The following is a 14,469-nucleotide window of genomic DNA, read 5'->3' as shown; positions in this document are numbered from 1 at the left end:
TCCCTCTCTCCTTCCTTCCGAGCCATGAGGAGGCTCGTCCTCCTGCTGTGCACCGGCGTGACCTGTTGCATCGCGGCGGGAGGCGCTCCGCGGGTGGCGGAGGCTGCGCTGCCGGCAGGAGGTGGGTGAGCGCGGCCCCACGCGGGACGGGACGGGGCGGGTGGAGGGGGAGCCGCGGCGGGGCAGCGCCCGGCTGCTCCGCTCCTCCCTGCGGGGCGCACGGAGCAGGTTCACCTCCGCCAGGTGAGGCTGAAGCCCAGCGGCGGGCTCAGAGCCGCTTCGCTGACCCTTCCTCCTCCCCGGTCCCCGCCTTCGCAGATGCCGCCGTCGCCGAGCCGCCGGAGGACAGGCGGGAGCCTGCGCCGGCACCGAAGCCGCAGGTGAAGTTCAACCTCCGGTCCTCGCCGGACGCCGAAGAGGACGGTTGCGCGCTCGCCGTCGGCCAGCACAAGCGCTTGGAGGACTGCGAGTTCAACGCGACAGCCAAAACCTTCTTCATCATTCACGGCTGGACGGTAAGTACGGAGGGTCCCCGCGCGGCTCTGGGCGATGCTTAGCGTTCAGTCTGCCCGCTGAGGGAGAGCAAACTGCCCTGTAAACGGTCTGCGCGTGACAGTCCCTAGAATACGTGGGATTTGGGACAACTTTTCCCGTTTTGAGCGCTGTGGCCTCTCAGTAGCTGCAGCCGAGGTCTCCGGAGCAAAGTGATGCGGGTCATACTTACGAACTCGGTGAAATCGCCCAGCTCATTCACGACTGCCCAAGATCGCCTCGTGTCTGTGTAACGTGAATGTGGCAAAGCGGCCTTGAGATTTTCCCTAAAATCCGACCAACTGACCGCTATGAAGGTGGCACTCGGCTTGATGCACGTGTAGGACTTCTGTAATCTTAGCTGCGCGTCCACAGTCTCGACATCTGCTGCGCGCCCTCCTTGGTAAGGAAAGAGAGGGCAGATAGACTTTATCAAGCTTTCTTCTGCATTTGATGTGGCTGAGTGCGTGGCACCGGGGGACTTATCAGCTCTACCAGGGCTTATGCAAACAGCGGTGCCAGGACTGGAAAATAATTTTGCAATCCGGCAGAATTTCTGAAACTCTTGAGAAAAAGAGCAGCGAGGTGGCATGTAACAAACGCCTCTCCCTCCTGCCTTAACAGGCAAGGTGGCTAATTGCATCCAGAGTCTCTCAAAACCTGTTTTTCTCACGCCACTAGCGCAGTGCGGAGACGTAGTGGGGCTTGCAGAGGAGCATACAGCTGGAGCAGAGTATGTAAATGATATACAAGTAACTTAACTGCGAATATATAATCTGGGTCCTGTGAGCTGGAAACTACCACCTGAATCTCTTTCTAGATGAGCGGCATGTTCGAAACCTGGCTGGGCAGCTTGGTATCCGCTCTTCGGGAGAGGGAGAAGGATGCCAACGTGGTCGTGGTGAACTGGCTTTCGCTTGCCCACCAGCTCTATACCGATGCTGTGAACAACACGCAGATTGTTGGAAAAAGCATAGCGAGGCTGCTTGACTGGTTACAGGTAACGCGAGTTAAGAACGGTCTCTGTTGTAACGCTCCGTGAGGGACTGTTGCACAAGGGAACAGAGTATACACCAGTTCCAGTGCTCATGAGTGGAGAAGGCTCTGGTGTAATCCAAACCCCAGGGCTCGGTGGGGCGATGGCTCATAGCTAAGGTGCTGTGCTCAGCCCTTGCGCGAGCAAGTGCTACCGTGCTTTCCTGGGAGATGCTGCTTTGCAGCGTGCTCGGATCAGCGATGTTGAAGTAGACTTCAAGTTTAGGAGTCCTGTCTGAGCGACGTGAACTCGGGAGTTGGGCATTCAAAGTCGGCGTTGGCTCGGCGAGAGAGTGGAAAAGGAGAAGGAGAAGGCCCACGGTGCTACACCTGGCACTTGAGTCCATGGCCAGTACCGAGGTCTGCTGGCAGCTCCCTGGGGAAAGGCTGCTCCAGATGCTGCTTAAACAAGGAATATCAGAATTGGGGCTGGAAGCTGGGTACTGTGGTTGGGGGCACACCACAAGCGCCATCCAAACCATTCAACTTCTAGGTGTCTTGATGAAATAAAGAACAAAGCATGTTTATCTGCCCCTCCTTCCAATATATTCTTAGAATTGGACTTTAGAGTCCTGCAGATAGACGCGGTGCCAGATGCCCTGAAAGACAGGGGGGGCAAATTATCATATCTTTTTTTCCTTGCAGGAGAACCCGCTCTTCCAGCTCGAGAATGTCCACCTGATCGGGTACAGCCTGGGCGCCCACGTTGCCGGCTTTGCTGGTAACCACGTCCATGGGACAATAGGCAGAATTACAGGCAAGTGGCTTCTTAAGCAGTCTCTTACCTTTCCTTAGCAGCAGCGAGTTTCCCCGAAGAGGCTCATTTCCTGTGTTGCTGTGATGTTGTTTTGGGCTTGCTTAGTCAGAAATGGCAAGTTTCCTACCTGTGGCGGCAGTGGGGAGTGTGGGTCTCTTGACATGAGAAAGTATCTTAATTTTGAACCCCAAATGTAGGGGGGGGGGGGTCGTCAATGAAAAACCTTTCAGAGGACAACCTGATCTTGAGTATATTTGAAGTTAAATGTGGGTTCAAAACAAGTCCAGCTCAAGCTCTTGCTATCCAAACCCTAAGCCTCTGAGTGATACTGTTTTTGTAATTATAGCTCATAAACTAATGGAAGTGAGAGCTATTGGGTGCAGTTTGTCCCATGGGATGTTTGGTCAAAAAACCCCCAAACAAACAAAAAACCCCCCCCAAAATAACCCCAACCCCTCATTCCGAAAGTATCTTGAAGAGAGCGCTTCTGACTCCAGAGGAAAACTGACTTCAACACGTGAGAACTTAAGGCATGGTACAAGGGGTTGCGTTAAGTGTTTAAATGTGACACTGGCAGTGAGAATTCCTCAGAGCCTGGCAATAAGTATCTGTATTTAGTTAAGCAGGAAAATCACCTAACAGTCAAGTTGGGGAATGGCTCAGGAGCATAGCTTCAGGTTGTGGGTGAGGCTCAGAGGTTAACAGAAAGTCCCAAACCCATCATGGGATCTCCGATGCAGGAATTACCTGGCTGCTGCTTAAACTTGTATTAGTTCCTCCATACATCCAGTCTGAAAATAGACTAAGTGTAGCCAAGGCAGCTTTGGCTACCAACAGTCTCTGTGGGGTGCTAGACCTCTTCTGGTGTTTGCTCATCTGCTGCCTCTTGAAGCATCTCTTCGCTGCGACCTAGCAAAGACTCTGCTGCTTCCAACAGGCAATATGAAGCCATCGCTGTAAATAGAGGAGACTGGTGCCACTACTGGGTTGTATTGCACCAAAAGTGGTATGGGACATCTTCATTTGTTCCCTCAGCGAGCCCACGGTGAAGAGATCTTGGGGGACAGTATCTGCAATGAGGCAGGGACTGTCTGCGTAGCACCTGGTTAGGAGGGCTGCTAGCAGCAGGCTCCTGGCTATATTCTGTATGAAATAACCCAGTTTCTTACCTGGCATCTTGCGTACTGTCTCTAACACCAGGCTTGGATCCGGCTGGCCCTATGTTTGAAGGGGTGGACCCTAGCAAGCGCCTCTCCCCCGATGATGCTAACTTTGTGGATGTCCTTCACACCTACACAAGGGAAACACTAGGCGTTAGCATTGGGATCCAGATGCCTGTAGGCCACGTTGACATCTACCCCAATGGGGGAGACTTCCAGCCTGGCTGTGGATTAAGTGATGTCTTGGGAGCAATTGCTTATGGGAGTAAGTTCTCATTACTTATTTTGCCTCTGGTCAGCGTAGACTCCTCACAAATAGACGTGGGTTGATGCTGGGGGATGATCTGATTTACAAGAGCAGAGAAAACTATTTTTTTTCCTTCTAAACTGGCTGTACCGCTCGAGATAGTTGCTAGAAACTAGTCCTGCTTTTAATTCTGAAGTAGCATGGTCTCACTAACACCTGATCATAAACTATGGCCTTCTTATGCTAGGTCTAGAATCCTCTCTAAATCTCTTTTCATGGTAGACGCTAAATGACAACTCCTCTTCAAGTGTCTTGCAGTAACCTCCTGAATTGCTAGTGTTTGAAAAATGCTCAAGTTCGGCCATGCTCAACTCACGTTGGGCTACAAAAAAGTATAGCTCGCTCTATCTTATCAGCTGCTGGAGTGACAAATGCTTAAACAAAATGTATCCCTTGCAACTCTGCTTCTCTAGCAATTGGCGAAGTTGTTAAATGCGAACACGAGCGGTCTGTGCACCTCTTCGTGGACTCCCTTGTGAACCAAGATAAACAAAGCTTCGCGTTTCAATGTACCGATTCCAGTCGCTTCAAGAAGGGCATCTGCCTGAGCTGCCGGAAGAACCGCTGCAACGGCATCGGCTACAACGCCAGGAAAACACAGAACAAAAGAAACAGCAAGATGTACTTAAAAACAAGAGCTGACATGCCGTTCAAAGGTACGTTTTCCCTCTTAAAAAGAGCATAATCTCATCTTTAAGAGCAGACTCCCAAAGTCAATGTTGAAAGGTGTAAAGGTGGAAGAGTAGCATCACCTCAAAGCAGCGCAGCACCAGGCATCAGTCTTTCGCTGTTACCTGGCTGCATTGCTGTTCTGTGGCATTACTGTGCTCCTTCCTTCCTTCCTTCCTCCATGTAAAATCAACAAGGCTCTGGCCAGAAGGACGCTGCCTTTTGAGCAGGACTACAGCTTACACGTCATACTTGCAAGACCACCCCAGCCTTAGAGCAGTGTAAGGTTTGGGGAGCCCTCCCCAGGGTGGACCTGCTGTTGTGTAAATACCAACTTTGTAGCGAGTAAGGGCAGGAAAAAGCGATCAATGATGTCTCAATAAATATAGGGTCTAGCCTTTGCCAGCCAACACACAAAGAGCGATGCTGAGCAACGTTGCCTCTCAACAAACTTGGTTCCATCTATGCTCTCCTTGTTTCTCTCCAGTCTACCATTATCAGATGAAAATGCATGTCTTCAGCTACAAAAGCTTGGGAGAGGCTGATCCCACTTTCTCCGTCACCCTTCATGGCACCAATGGAGACTCTGAACCCCTCTCTTTAGAAATGTAAGTAAGCTGGCCTGTTGAGCTTGCTTGGGTAAGAAGGCCGCTGGGACTAGACAAGGTGGCGTTACTCTTTTTCCTCTGGTAACACTAGCATTGCACCTGAGCCTAGCAGCCTCACTTCATCACCATTCAACAAACTTTTCATCCGGTAACTTAATTGTAATTTATTGCTGAGAAAGCAATTTGATATGCCCAGTCCTCTATATATTAGCCTTCATGGCTCATTGTTGAAGTCCTTTGTTTTGCTTTTCCCCTCTACCATTTGGATATAGTCTGAAAGCACCCATATCTCTGGAGGCATTGTTGACCTCCTTTAGCCTCTCCCAGAAGAAACACAAGGCATGAAGTTCACCTTTAAGCTATGGAAGGATGGCTGAGCCGAATACACGATGGGTCGTATCGAACCAGCTATCCAAGCTCACTTTCTGTAGTGTAATCAGTAATTAGCTGGTGACAGTTGAACGTGGAGCACTTGATAAGCTGCAAAGGGCTCTGTTTAACTTCTTGCATGGAATGAACGAGCATCTGGCATGCTTCCATAAGGAAGAGATGTTGAGTCTCTGCTTGTCTTTCAGGCTTGATCAAATTGGCCTAAATGCTACTAACACTTTCCTGGTCTATACTGAAGAAGACATGGGTGAACTTTTAAAAATAAAGCTCACCTGGGAGGGAACATCTCAGTCATGGTACGATCTGTGGAAAGAGCTGAAGAGCTACTGGTATCGGCCTGCAAAGTCTTCCCAGGAACTGCATATCAGACGTATACGTGTGAAATCTGGGGAAACGCAACAGAGGTAATAGTTGTGTTAGACTGCACATGAGCTGACTTGAAACTTCAATCAAAAGGAGAAATATTCAGAATCTAGCAAGAAAAGTTGGGGGTTTGAACTTAGCTGGTATCCTGAACTGTCTTTCATCTTTAGTGATGATCTTTTAGCACCAGGTAATGCTCCCTCATGGTGCAGGAGAGTGGGTTACGTGCCAGCATGAGGTTGCAAACTAGGCTTTAAGCAAAACTAGTCACTGCAGATCAGATCCGAGATATTCTTTTGCTTTATTTAGATACTGTGACGCTGTCTTGCCCGCCCTTGGGGACTAAATTAGCCCGCTTCAGGATGGTTTAGATCATACCTGAAGGGTGAAAGTACTGACAGCACCAAAAATACTGAGACATAGGTGGACATGGCTATTATTTACACACATAACGTGCTGATTTGGCACAACAAGCTAGACGTAAAACTGCAACCGGTAACATGGAAACACCAGCTCCCTCAAGCACTATATTGCTCCTTCCACCATCTCTGTAGTTGGAAAGCTACCCGGGCAACCAACAAGAAGTAAAGCTGCCAAGCATGTAGCACTGTCCTCCCAAATCTCGTGTTAATGTTGTTCTGAAGGTAACCCAGCTCTGTCAAAGAACAGCAGTTGATATTGACAATCTTCCCACGTTTTTCAGAGCTTTAAATAAGCATCTCCTATCATCCATAAGGTATTCTGCATCCTAGTTTCTACAATCTATGAAACAGGGGGAGTAGAAGCAAAGATTCCCCGAATAAAATATTAAAGTAGGAAACAAAACAGCCATTCAACGGGCTAACGGTGTATCAAGATGCTCCACAGGAAGGATGTCAGATCAAACAATTTGTCCTAGAATTAGCTGCAATCCGTATTACACGTTACTTGTTAATCATGGAGACAACAGGTACCTTCTCTTGACTTCTGATTCCTCCTCCTAGGTTTGCTTTCTGCGTGGAGGATTCCCAGCTGACCAGTATATCTCCTGGTAAAGAGCTCTGGTTTGTGAAGTGCACAGAGGAATGGCAAAAAAGGTAGGGAAAATCAGCCAAGAGAAATCCTGTCTGATGCATGTGGCTGTGCTGGGATGAGCGGAGCCAGGTTTTTTTTTTGTTCAGACTCCCGGAACCTCTTTTTCTTTCAAAAAAGTTAATAAATTCTAGCTCAAGATTCCCAGCTATTAGACTTAATTTTCCTGTACGCCTTGACTATCACCAACTAGGTGATATTATCCTCACTTCTGATCGTGGTTCGTCATCTCGTACCTTTACGTGCTTACTACCAGATTGGTATAACGTGACCCCTGGGCCTAAAGAACCTGTCTGCTTGCTGTCGTGGTAGATGCTAGAAATGAGGTGCTACCAATACCCAAGATCCTTGCAATAGTGGAGAGCTAATTAGAGGCATCTATTAACTGCCCTGTGAAACAGAGGAAAGCTGGGAGTGCAGGGGATTGCCTCAGAGATCGTTTCAGCCTGGTAGAAGATCTTAAGATGCCAAGAAATCTCTTGATCAAGTTTGGGCTCAACTACATGAGCAAGACGGAGCTGAGGACTTGCCACGGTGTTACAGTACCGAGTCCTACTGCTTCATCTCCGGCTCTGCTAATCTCTTCTGGTTCAGCAGAGTGCAAACTCAGCTGTTGCCAGAGCATCTCAGCCTTGCTTAACCTCTGGGGACTTCCCAGACACCTAGGATCAGTCCTCAGAGCATGACTTCCAGTAAGTCTGGTCCCGGCTTGATCGCTTCGGACTGCCTCTAGTCATGTTTTGAATGAATCCCTGTTCATTTGACTGAACGATTGTCTCCTTCAGATGAAGGCCAGCCTTTTGGCCTCTCTTAAATTTCAATTTGTAAACTTAGAGCTTTGTCGCTTCTAATCCGGAGACAAAGTGCTTGTTAGGGCTAGCAAAGCCCTGTGGAAGTCGTGCTTTGCACAACCCTCTTGGGCAGCAGAGCTCAGCTCAGAAATGAGAGCTGGTCCTGTTCCAGGTTTGGCGGAAACCAGCAAAGCTGCGCTACATACAGTAGCAAACAATTCCGTGAATGAAACCCCTGTGCAAAAACTTGTTGCTCTGCCACAAGTCTTGAAAGATCAAGCAAATATTCCTGCAGGTACAATAAAAGGCTGTTTTGATAATGCTACTCTGTAACCCCCATAAAACAGAATTGCTGGTAGATGTGCCCTTCCTGCTTTACTCGTGGAGTATAGCTTCTGCGCGAGGCAGAGGAGCCGATCGGAGCTCCAAAGCAGTATGGTTTCCAGGAAATGATCCTTCCTCCCAGAGATCGTGAGCAATTACTTGCTGTTCGGCTCTCCATTCCTGCCAAGTCACTGGAAGATTATAGTTCCCTACGTGGAGATTGAGTCTGCAAACATCTGTCCGCCCTGAACGGATCTGAACAGCCAGAGCCCAGCGTCAAGACCTGTAATTTCTGTTTGCAGTCTGCTTGGGTGCATAATGTCTGCTTCAGGCTCACATTGAGGAGCTACTGGGCAAAGTGCTGCTTTGACAGAATAAAATACCAACCTTGCTGTCTAAACCTGTTCTTAGCGGCCCGGTGTTTCTTAGGAATTATTTATTACTCCTCTTAACTTCTACATTTAACTAGATTTTTTTTTTTTTTTCCCTCTCTGCTTTTCCCAGATCTGTCTCAAATTTGCTCTGAAGACTTCTCTAAAGACTCACAGCGGAGCAACCTAGATGCACGAAGACCACGCAGGTGGAAAAATGCTCTGGCAAAAATCTGGCTTGGTAGCACTTAAAGCAACTAGCTCTTCAGGACAAACCATCTTGGATCAGATGCAAGAAACCGAGGAGCAATTTGATGGACTGTGGTCCTAGACCTAGAATAACTAAAACTACGTCCTCCTTTCCCCAAGGAGCCTGGTTTGTGCATTTAACCTTACCTTGGCCTGTTACACGCTGCATTTCCTGCCTGCTCCCATTAACCAGGACTACAGATGAGATCTTCACAGATCTGGACCTCAGCAATGATCTTCTGGTCTGCCTGCCAGTGGAGTTGAGAAGATAACCGTGCTAACTGCCCGTCAGACTGTTGGTGACAGAGCTGCCAAGAACAAGTTAGCATCTAGCGTAGGAGTTACCGTGGGTCCGATAGCACTATGGGCTGTGGGAAGACGAGACCAGCACAGGTCAAGTGCGTGGGGTTGTTCAGGGGAGGGGTGGGAATAAGCACTATGCCACTTAACTTCAAGTTGTCCTTTGCTTGCCTTAAAAATAATCCGTCCTGTGTCTGGCTGATCCTGAAATCTCTGCATATGACCTTACAAAGAAGGAGGTACTCCGTCCTCCCTGTACCTAGGGCAGAACACGGTGCAGATGGCAGGTGATGGTGTTGGCAGCTGCTCCTTGCTCCCCAGTCGGTGTCGGCAGCGAGACTGTCCGGTCCCATGTGTCGATCTCTTTGTAAGAGGCAAATGGCAGCTGCCCACCTACTGACTGTAGGGGAGGAGGAAGGTAATGAGCCCTACTGCTTCAGGAGAGCTGTGCACCAGTCCTTTTAACTACTGAGAATGTGCTTGCCTCTGTTCAGATGCTGTTGTAGTACCAGCGCATAATTAAGACCTTATTTTTGTGCAAAGTATTTAACTGAGCCAAACAGATGACATCCTACCCTCATTGCCACAACGTCCCGGTTGGGTTCCAGATGAACTCGGCTTTAGCTCTGAGTTTGACAGACTCCCTACAGCTGTCCTGTTTGCTACAGCAGAGTGGATCTTTTTGGAAGGGGACTTGGTATAACAACTCTTGAACTTTCAGCATGCAGAAAGGCAATCTCAAAAAATGGTGTTGCCAGATGGTGCACTGAGTTCTGAAGACTTAGCAAGTCCTTCTGAGGCCTGCAATTCTCCGAGTTCTTGTAGAGCTTCAATCCAACCAAAGCAAGCACATTTGGAGATCTTTTTTTCTTTTTCTCCATGGTTTTATGCAAAGGCTTCAACAACTGAAGCCTTTGGTATCTGTGACTTGTCACCGTGCCATACTTAGAGTGGTTTCAAAGCCCTATTTGTATATTGTGGTTTTTGTATGACTTAAAACATAATTTATTTCTCATATTGTACATATGTAAAGTTTTAAACATTTTGGTTTTGAGTAACGGTTTTTATAAGCCTTAAGACAAAAAAAAATAAAGGGCTTTGTAAAAATCAGTGAAGTCTTGCTCTTGATCTACCACAAGCTTTGACATGCCTTGCCAGAGCAACGGTGCATGGCCATCTCCACTGAGACCAGCAGAAAGAGGACGTGAAGGCAGAGGAGCAGCCAGGTAGGTGCTGGCACATAGGTGCCCTTATCCAGCACCCTCCTTCCCCATCCTCTCCAGGCTGTGTTGCCAAGGTAGGCTTGTTCCCTTCAACCACGCACCACCGAGTGCCTTCAGGCACGGAGCAAAGTCACTCTATGTCTACTCCTGTGTTGTACCTCCCGAGACGCCCATCGTACAACACTACAGGTTCACTCCTCGCTTTGGCCTAGTAGCGAGAACATGATTCTAACAGTGCCCAGGGGACCACCTCTTTTTGGCAGAGTGAATATTACAAAATAAAAACCCCTGCCTGGGTAGCAGTAGAGGGGTTTTCTGTCTGCCCCCTTCCCCGCACTGCCTATAAGACATACTCAAGCAGGGGACACTACCAAAACCATTAACCTTTCCTTCCCGGCCTGTTTTCTTTCAGCCATAGCAGTTCCACTACTGCTTTTGGCTGGGGGAAAAGCAAAATTTTGTGTTACTTGCTCTCTGTGGCTACTGCGGTGAACACAGTGGACTCCAGAAAGACCATTGCTGCTGTGCCAGGCTAGCTAGGACAAGTTAGGACAAACGCCCTCTTCTCTGTTGACTTCCTGCCTTATCGCTCTTTTCCTCCATTGAATGTCATTTTTTTTCTTCCCCCTGAAATGCTTCACCTTTGCCTGACTTCAATAGTTAGCCAACTGGTGAATGCTTTTAAGCAAACTTACCCAAATCTGACCGCTAACTGAGTTTTCCCAGCAGCCACACCATCAAGTTTAAAGAAACCTCTGTGTGCTTTGCCTATCTCTGACACAAATTGGTGGCACAAATCCAGCAGCAACAGAAGGACTCCGCAAACAAAGTAAATACCTCCAAGCTGTGGAAGATTTACATGAAATTACTTAGTTAACCTTTTCCTATGAAGAGCCCAGCAACGGTTGACTGCAAGGAAAACTACCTTTGTAGGTTTGGCAGAGCGAGGGGGAGGCTGTTTGATGCTTGTAGGGCCCCTAATTATTCTGCAGCCCAGAGCTGGAGGTTTTTTTTCTGATGTGTTCCTGTGGGGCTACCTTCCGCCCTGTGCAAGGGTGGGGAGGACGCCGATACCCGAAGTCATTTACACGGATGGCTGCTTATTTTGGTTCGAGATCCCTTCCTGTAGCAGTGATGGGCTGCAGGACTACAGCGCTACAGCTGCAGCACTCCTGCAAGTGATGCATTCCCGGTTAAATCACAGAAGCAACGCGTCCAGCCATTTGGGACTCGTTTTTTGCATGCTACCCCTTAGATACAGCTGCAGCGCAAGGGCTGGCACCTCTTGCAGGGTGATTCTCCCACAAGGACAAGCAGGTGCTGGCCCCTTTCACATCCAGCTGCTCTCTATAAGGAAAAAGGTGAAGAATATAAGCTCACAAGAGAGGAGGAACAGCTCTTTCACATCCACGGGCATCCCCTCCAGGCATCTGGCCCTTCACACAGCAAATGTGGGCTCCCAAATGCATCGCTCCTGCTGCTGCACACTTTGAGGCTAACATCACACCTCCTGGCACATCAACACACATCCCTCCACAGCTCCCCACAGTTGATCGTACATTAGACAAGTGGAAAAAGAAAACGAACAAAGAGAAGGGGCCATTTTTCTGAAGTCTCTAATGAATTTAGGGCTGGCACAGCGGGCATCCCCAAAATCTGTGCCAGGCAGGGCTGAGGCTACAGGCTGGACCCGCCGTGGGGCTGACCACTGTGCTCTCAGCCTCCTGGCATCCCTCCCCCCCCCCCAGATTTATTCGGGCTTGCTTTTTCCACAGCTACTCCATTCAGCCCCGCGAGTCGGGTCCCACCAAAGGTCAGGCTGTGTCTCCGGAGGAACAATACGCCCCGCACGGGGAATGTTTTACAACCCTCCTCACCCCCAGCCGGGGCTGCCCCAGCTCCGGCAGCTGAGCGCAAGCACCAGCAACGGGGCAGGTTCACCAGGTACACCCCGGCGTCCCTGCTTTTGAAGGTAAGTTGAATGCAAAGTCTGTCTGGAGTTTGCTTCTCCCCCATTTCCCAGTGTAACACCACTCTTCCCTCCGGCCGGTGCTGCAAGATCGTGGCTTGGTCAGCAGAAGTCCCTGACACGGGAGGCAGCGGCTGTCTCACGTAGACAGTTTCCAAGCTACAAAAATCTGGGCAGAATAAATTCAGCACGACAGCTGTGTTCGGGAAGAGAAAGACCAGCCAGTCCTTTCAGGAATAAGGACAGCACATTCTTTGCCGGCTTCCCGTGCTGAAATAACGAGGCAGCCCCGTTCCACCAGGTAAAGCTTTTCGGCGGTCCCCGAAAGCAGCCTCACAGCAAGATGACCGCGACTGTCCAAGAAACCCAAGATCCTGCTCCTCGGACTGCGATAACGAGTTGTAATTTTATGCCTGTTCAGATGCTGACATTCCAACATAAATTATACAGCTCATTGCCTTCCCGGCGATCCCGTCCAGTCCGGCAGCAAACACAAAGAACCTGGCAACTTTTGCAAATCCATGCAAAAGTATCAGGAGACCTCAGGCTGCCCAGAGGGATGGGTAAAGCAGCTTGACCCAGAGCTGACCCAAATTTAAAACAAAAATCAGATCACTTTTTATTGCTCAGTTATTGGTTTTTTCCTCTCTCTCTCCTTTCTGTTCTCAGTTGTTTTGCAGCTGTTTCACAAAGCTTTAGGACATTTATGGCAAACCGTATAAAGAAGACACAAAGTGCAAACGTTCGGAATCCTTTTCTTCTGACATGACTTGTAAAAAGATTGAAAAATGAGGAAAAGGGACCAATAAAAGTAAGGCTTTCCAGGCCGTGCTGTTCCACCTCTCCTAGCCAGCTGTCCTAATTATTGTAAACAGGCAAACCAGCTCAGACAAAGTAAGAAATGACACAAGACTTGGACCAAACCTTAAGGCAAATCTGGTTGGTTTTTTTTTTTTCCTCCTTTCCATATGGCTTTCCATATCCTGTTTTTGGCTGAAAACAGATGTATCCTACCAAATTATGAAGAGAAAGGCCACATTCAGCTTAGCTGGAGCTAAGCAAGTATACTGAAACAATCCTACTCCCATGCCATAAAATCTGCAGATGTTAATGAGAAGATGATCCTTGCTCTGCAGACCTCTGCGAAACAGCCAAATCTGTCGGTTCTTTGAATAACCCATTAAAGAAACACCCATGGAAAAGCTGGATTATATGTTATTCATGCATTGCAATGGAGGGAACTCCCAATGGCAGATCTCAAAATATCAGTGGGATAATAAAGCTTGAAATTTCTCTCTAAATTTCAGAACGGTGGATCTGGCTATGACTAAGAAATGCTTACTTTGCATTCGGATGACTTAGAAAGCTTACTGCTCGCTCTACAAAGAGTTTATTAGCGTTGACCTTATTGTTGAGGAACACGAATCCACGTGACAGTCATCACTAACCTGCACCGCTGCGAATAACATCAGAGCATGAACCAAGGAAGCCTGGGAGCGAGAGCGGCACAACTCTCCTTTCCACGCTCAGGCAAGGCTGCAATCCTCGACGTGTTAACATGCAAATAACTAAAAGATAAACACAACAAAATCAACCGATGGCGCAAGAAGATTAGTAGCTTTGCCTTAAGAGCGCTCCACAAGTCAGTGACAAACCCCAGCTGCCTTGACCTCGGATAACTGCTCGTCACGCACACCAAAGGAGTGCATGGTCTTCTCTTCCGAGCAGTTTTCATCCACAGAAAAAGAGTTGAAGAGCTTCTTTTGCTTACTGAAGCTTTCCTGTACTTGTTCAGCCTGGTCTAATATGGTCTACACCCCCAACACCCATTTAATGGGCCAGAAGTTAAAAGAAACCGAAAATTGAAAGGGAGAGAAGGACACTCCCAATGGCTGTCATGGTAGAACATCTATTTTCAGGAAAGAAACGGCATATTTACACATTGTACATATTTGCCTTAATGATTTCCGTAAGCAAAGCTGCAAAAGCAGGGACACGTTAGCTTTTCTGCGAGTTGTGTCTGCAAAGCTTCCTCCCGGCCGAGAAGGTGGTCGCTCCAGAGTCCTCGTCTCAAGCGCTCTGACTGGTTTTTGCACAAGTTCAGGTTCACCCGCCAGGGCGCTGCTCCGTAGGACACGCACACCGAGCACATCTAAGCACGTGCACAAGTCTTCCAGCTGGGTTCCCTTTGAAATCCGCAGGAGTTTTTCCTTGGACTTCAGCAGAATTTTGGTGTCTCTTAACCCACTGAGAGGTGCCGGTCCAGGAAGGTGACAGAAGCTGACCTGTTGCTGAAATGCCTAGGTGAGGAGCACCCTCTGCACTTTGCAAGGCTGGTTGCAAAAGGCGTA

General features: G+C 48.6%; 1 protein-coding gene across 2 annotated transcripts; it reads left to right on the top strand.

The window, feature by feature from the left end:
* On the top strand, positions 1-10,033 carry LOC143172052 (endothelial lipase-like). 2 transcript variants are annotated; one of them, XM_076361274.1, is made up of 10 exons: positions 1-121; positions 319-515; positions 1,352-1,531; positions 2,212-2,323; positions 3,524-3,748; positions 4,204-4,446; positions 4,947-5,067; positions 5,643-5,861; positions 6,804-6,896; positions 8,511-10,033. In XM_076361274.1, exons 1-10 carry the CDS (start codon positions 25-27, stop codon positions 8,530-8,532), a joined length of 1,509 nt encoding a protein of 502 aa, XP_076217389.1. In that variant the 5' UTR covers positions 1-24; the 3' UTR covers positions 8,533-10,033. The 2 variants fall into 2 exon arrangements, with proteins under 2 accessions (XP_076217389.1, XP_076217390.1); XM_076361275.1 differs by lacking the exon at positions 3,524-3,748.
* Positions 10,034-14,469: the final 4,436 nt, after the last annotated feature.

The sequence above is a fragment of the Aptenodytes patagonicus genome, chromosome W (assembly GCF_965638725.1).
Source record: "Aptenodytes patagonicus chromosome W, bAptPat1.pri.cur, whole genome shotgun sequence".
NCBI lineage: Eukaryota > Metazoa > Chordata > Aves > Sphenisciformes > Spheniscidae > Aptenodytes > Aptenodytes patagonicus.
The sequence above is the reverse complement of the archived record's forward strand: the minus strand, read 5'-3'. Positions and strand labels throughout refer to the sequence as shown.

Bases quoted from the DNA above. Each gene is read 5' to 3' on its own strand.
- LOC143172052 (XM_076361274.1), top strand. From the start codon at position 25: ATGAGGAGGCTCGTCCTCCTGCTGTGCACCGGCGTGACCTGTTGCATC. The intron at 122-318 runs GTGGGTGAGCGC...CCGCCTTCGCAG, and splicing joins GGCTGCGCTGCCGGCAGGAG to ATGCCGCCGTCGCCGAGCCG. The intron at 3,749-4,203 runs GTAAGTTCTCAT...CTGCTTCTCTAG, and splicing joins GGGAGCAATTGCTTATGGGA to CAATTGGCGAAGTTGTTAAA.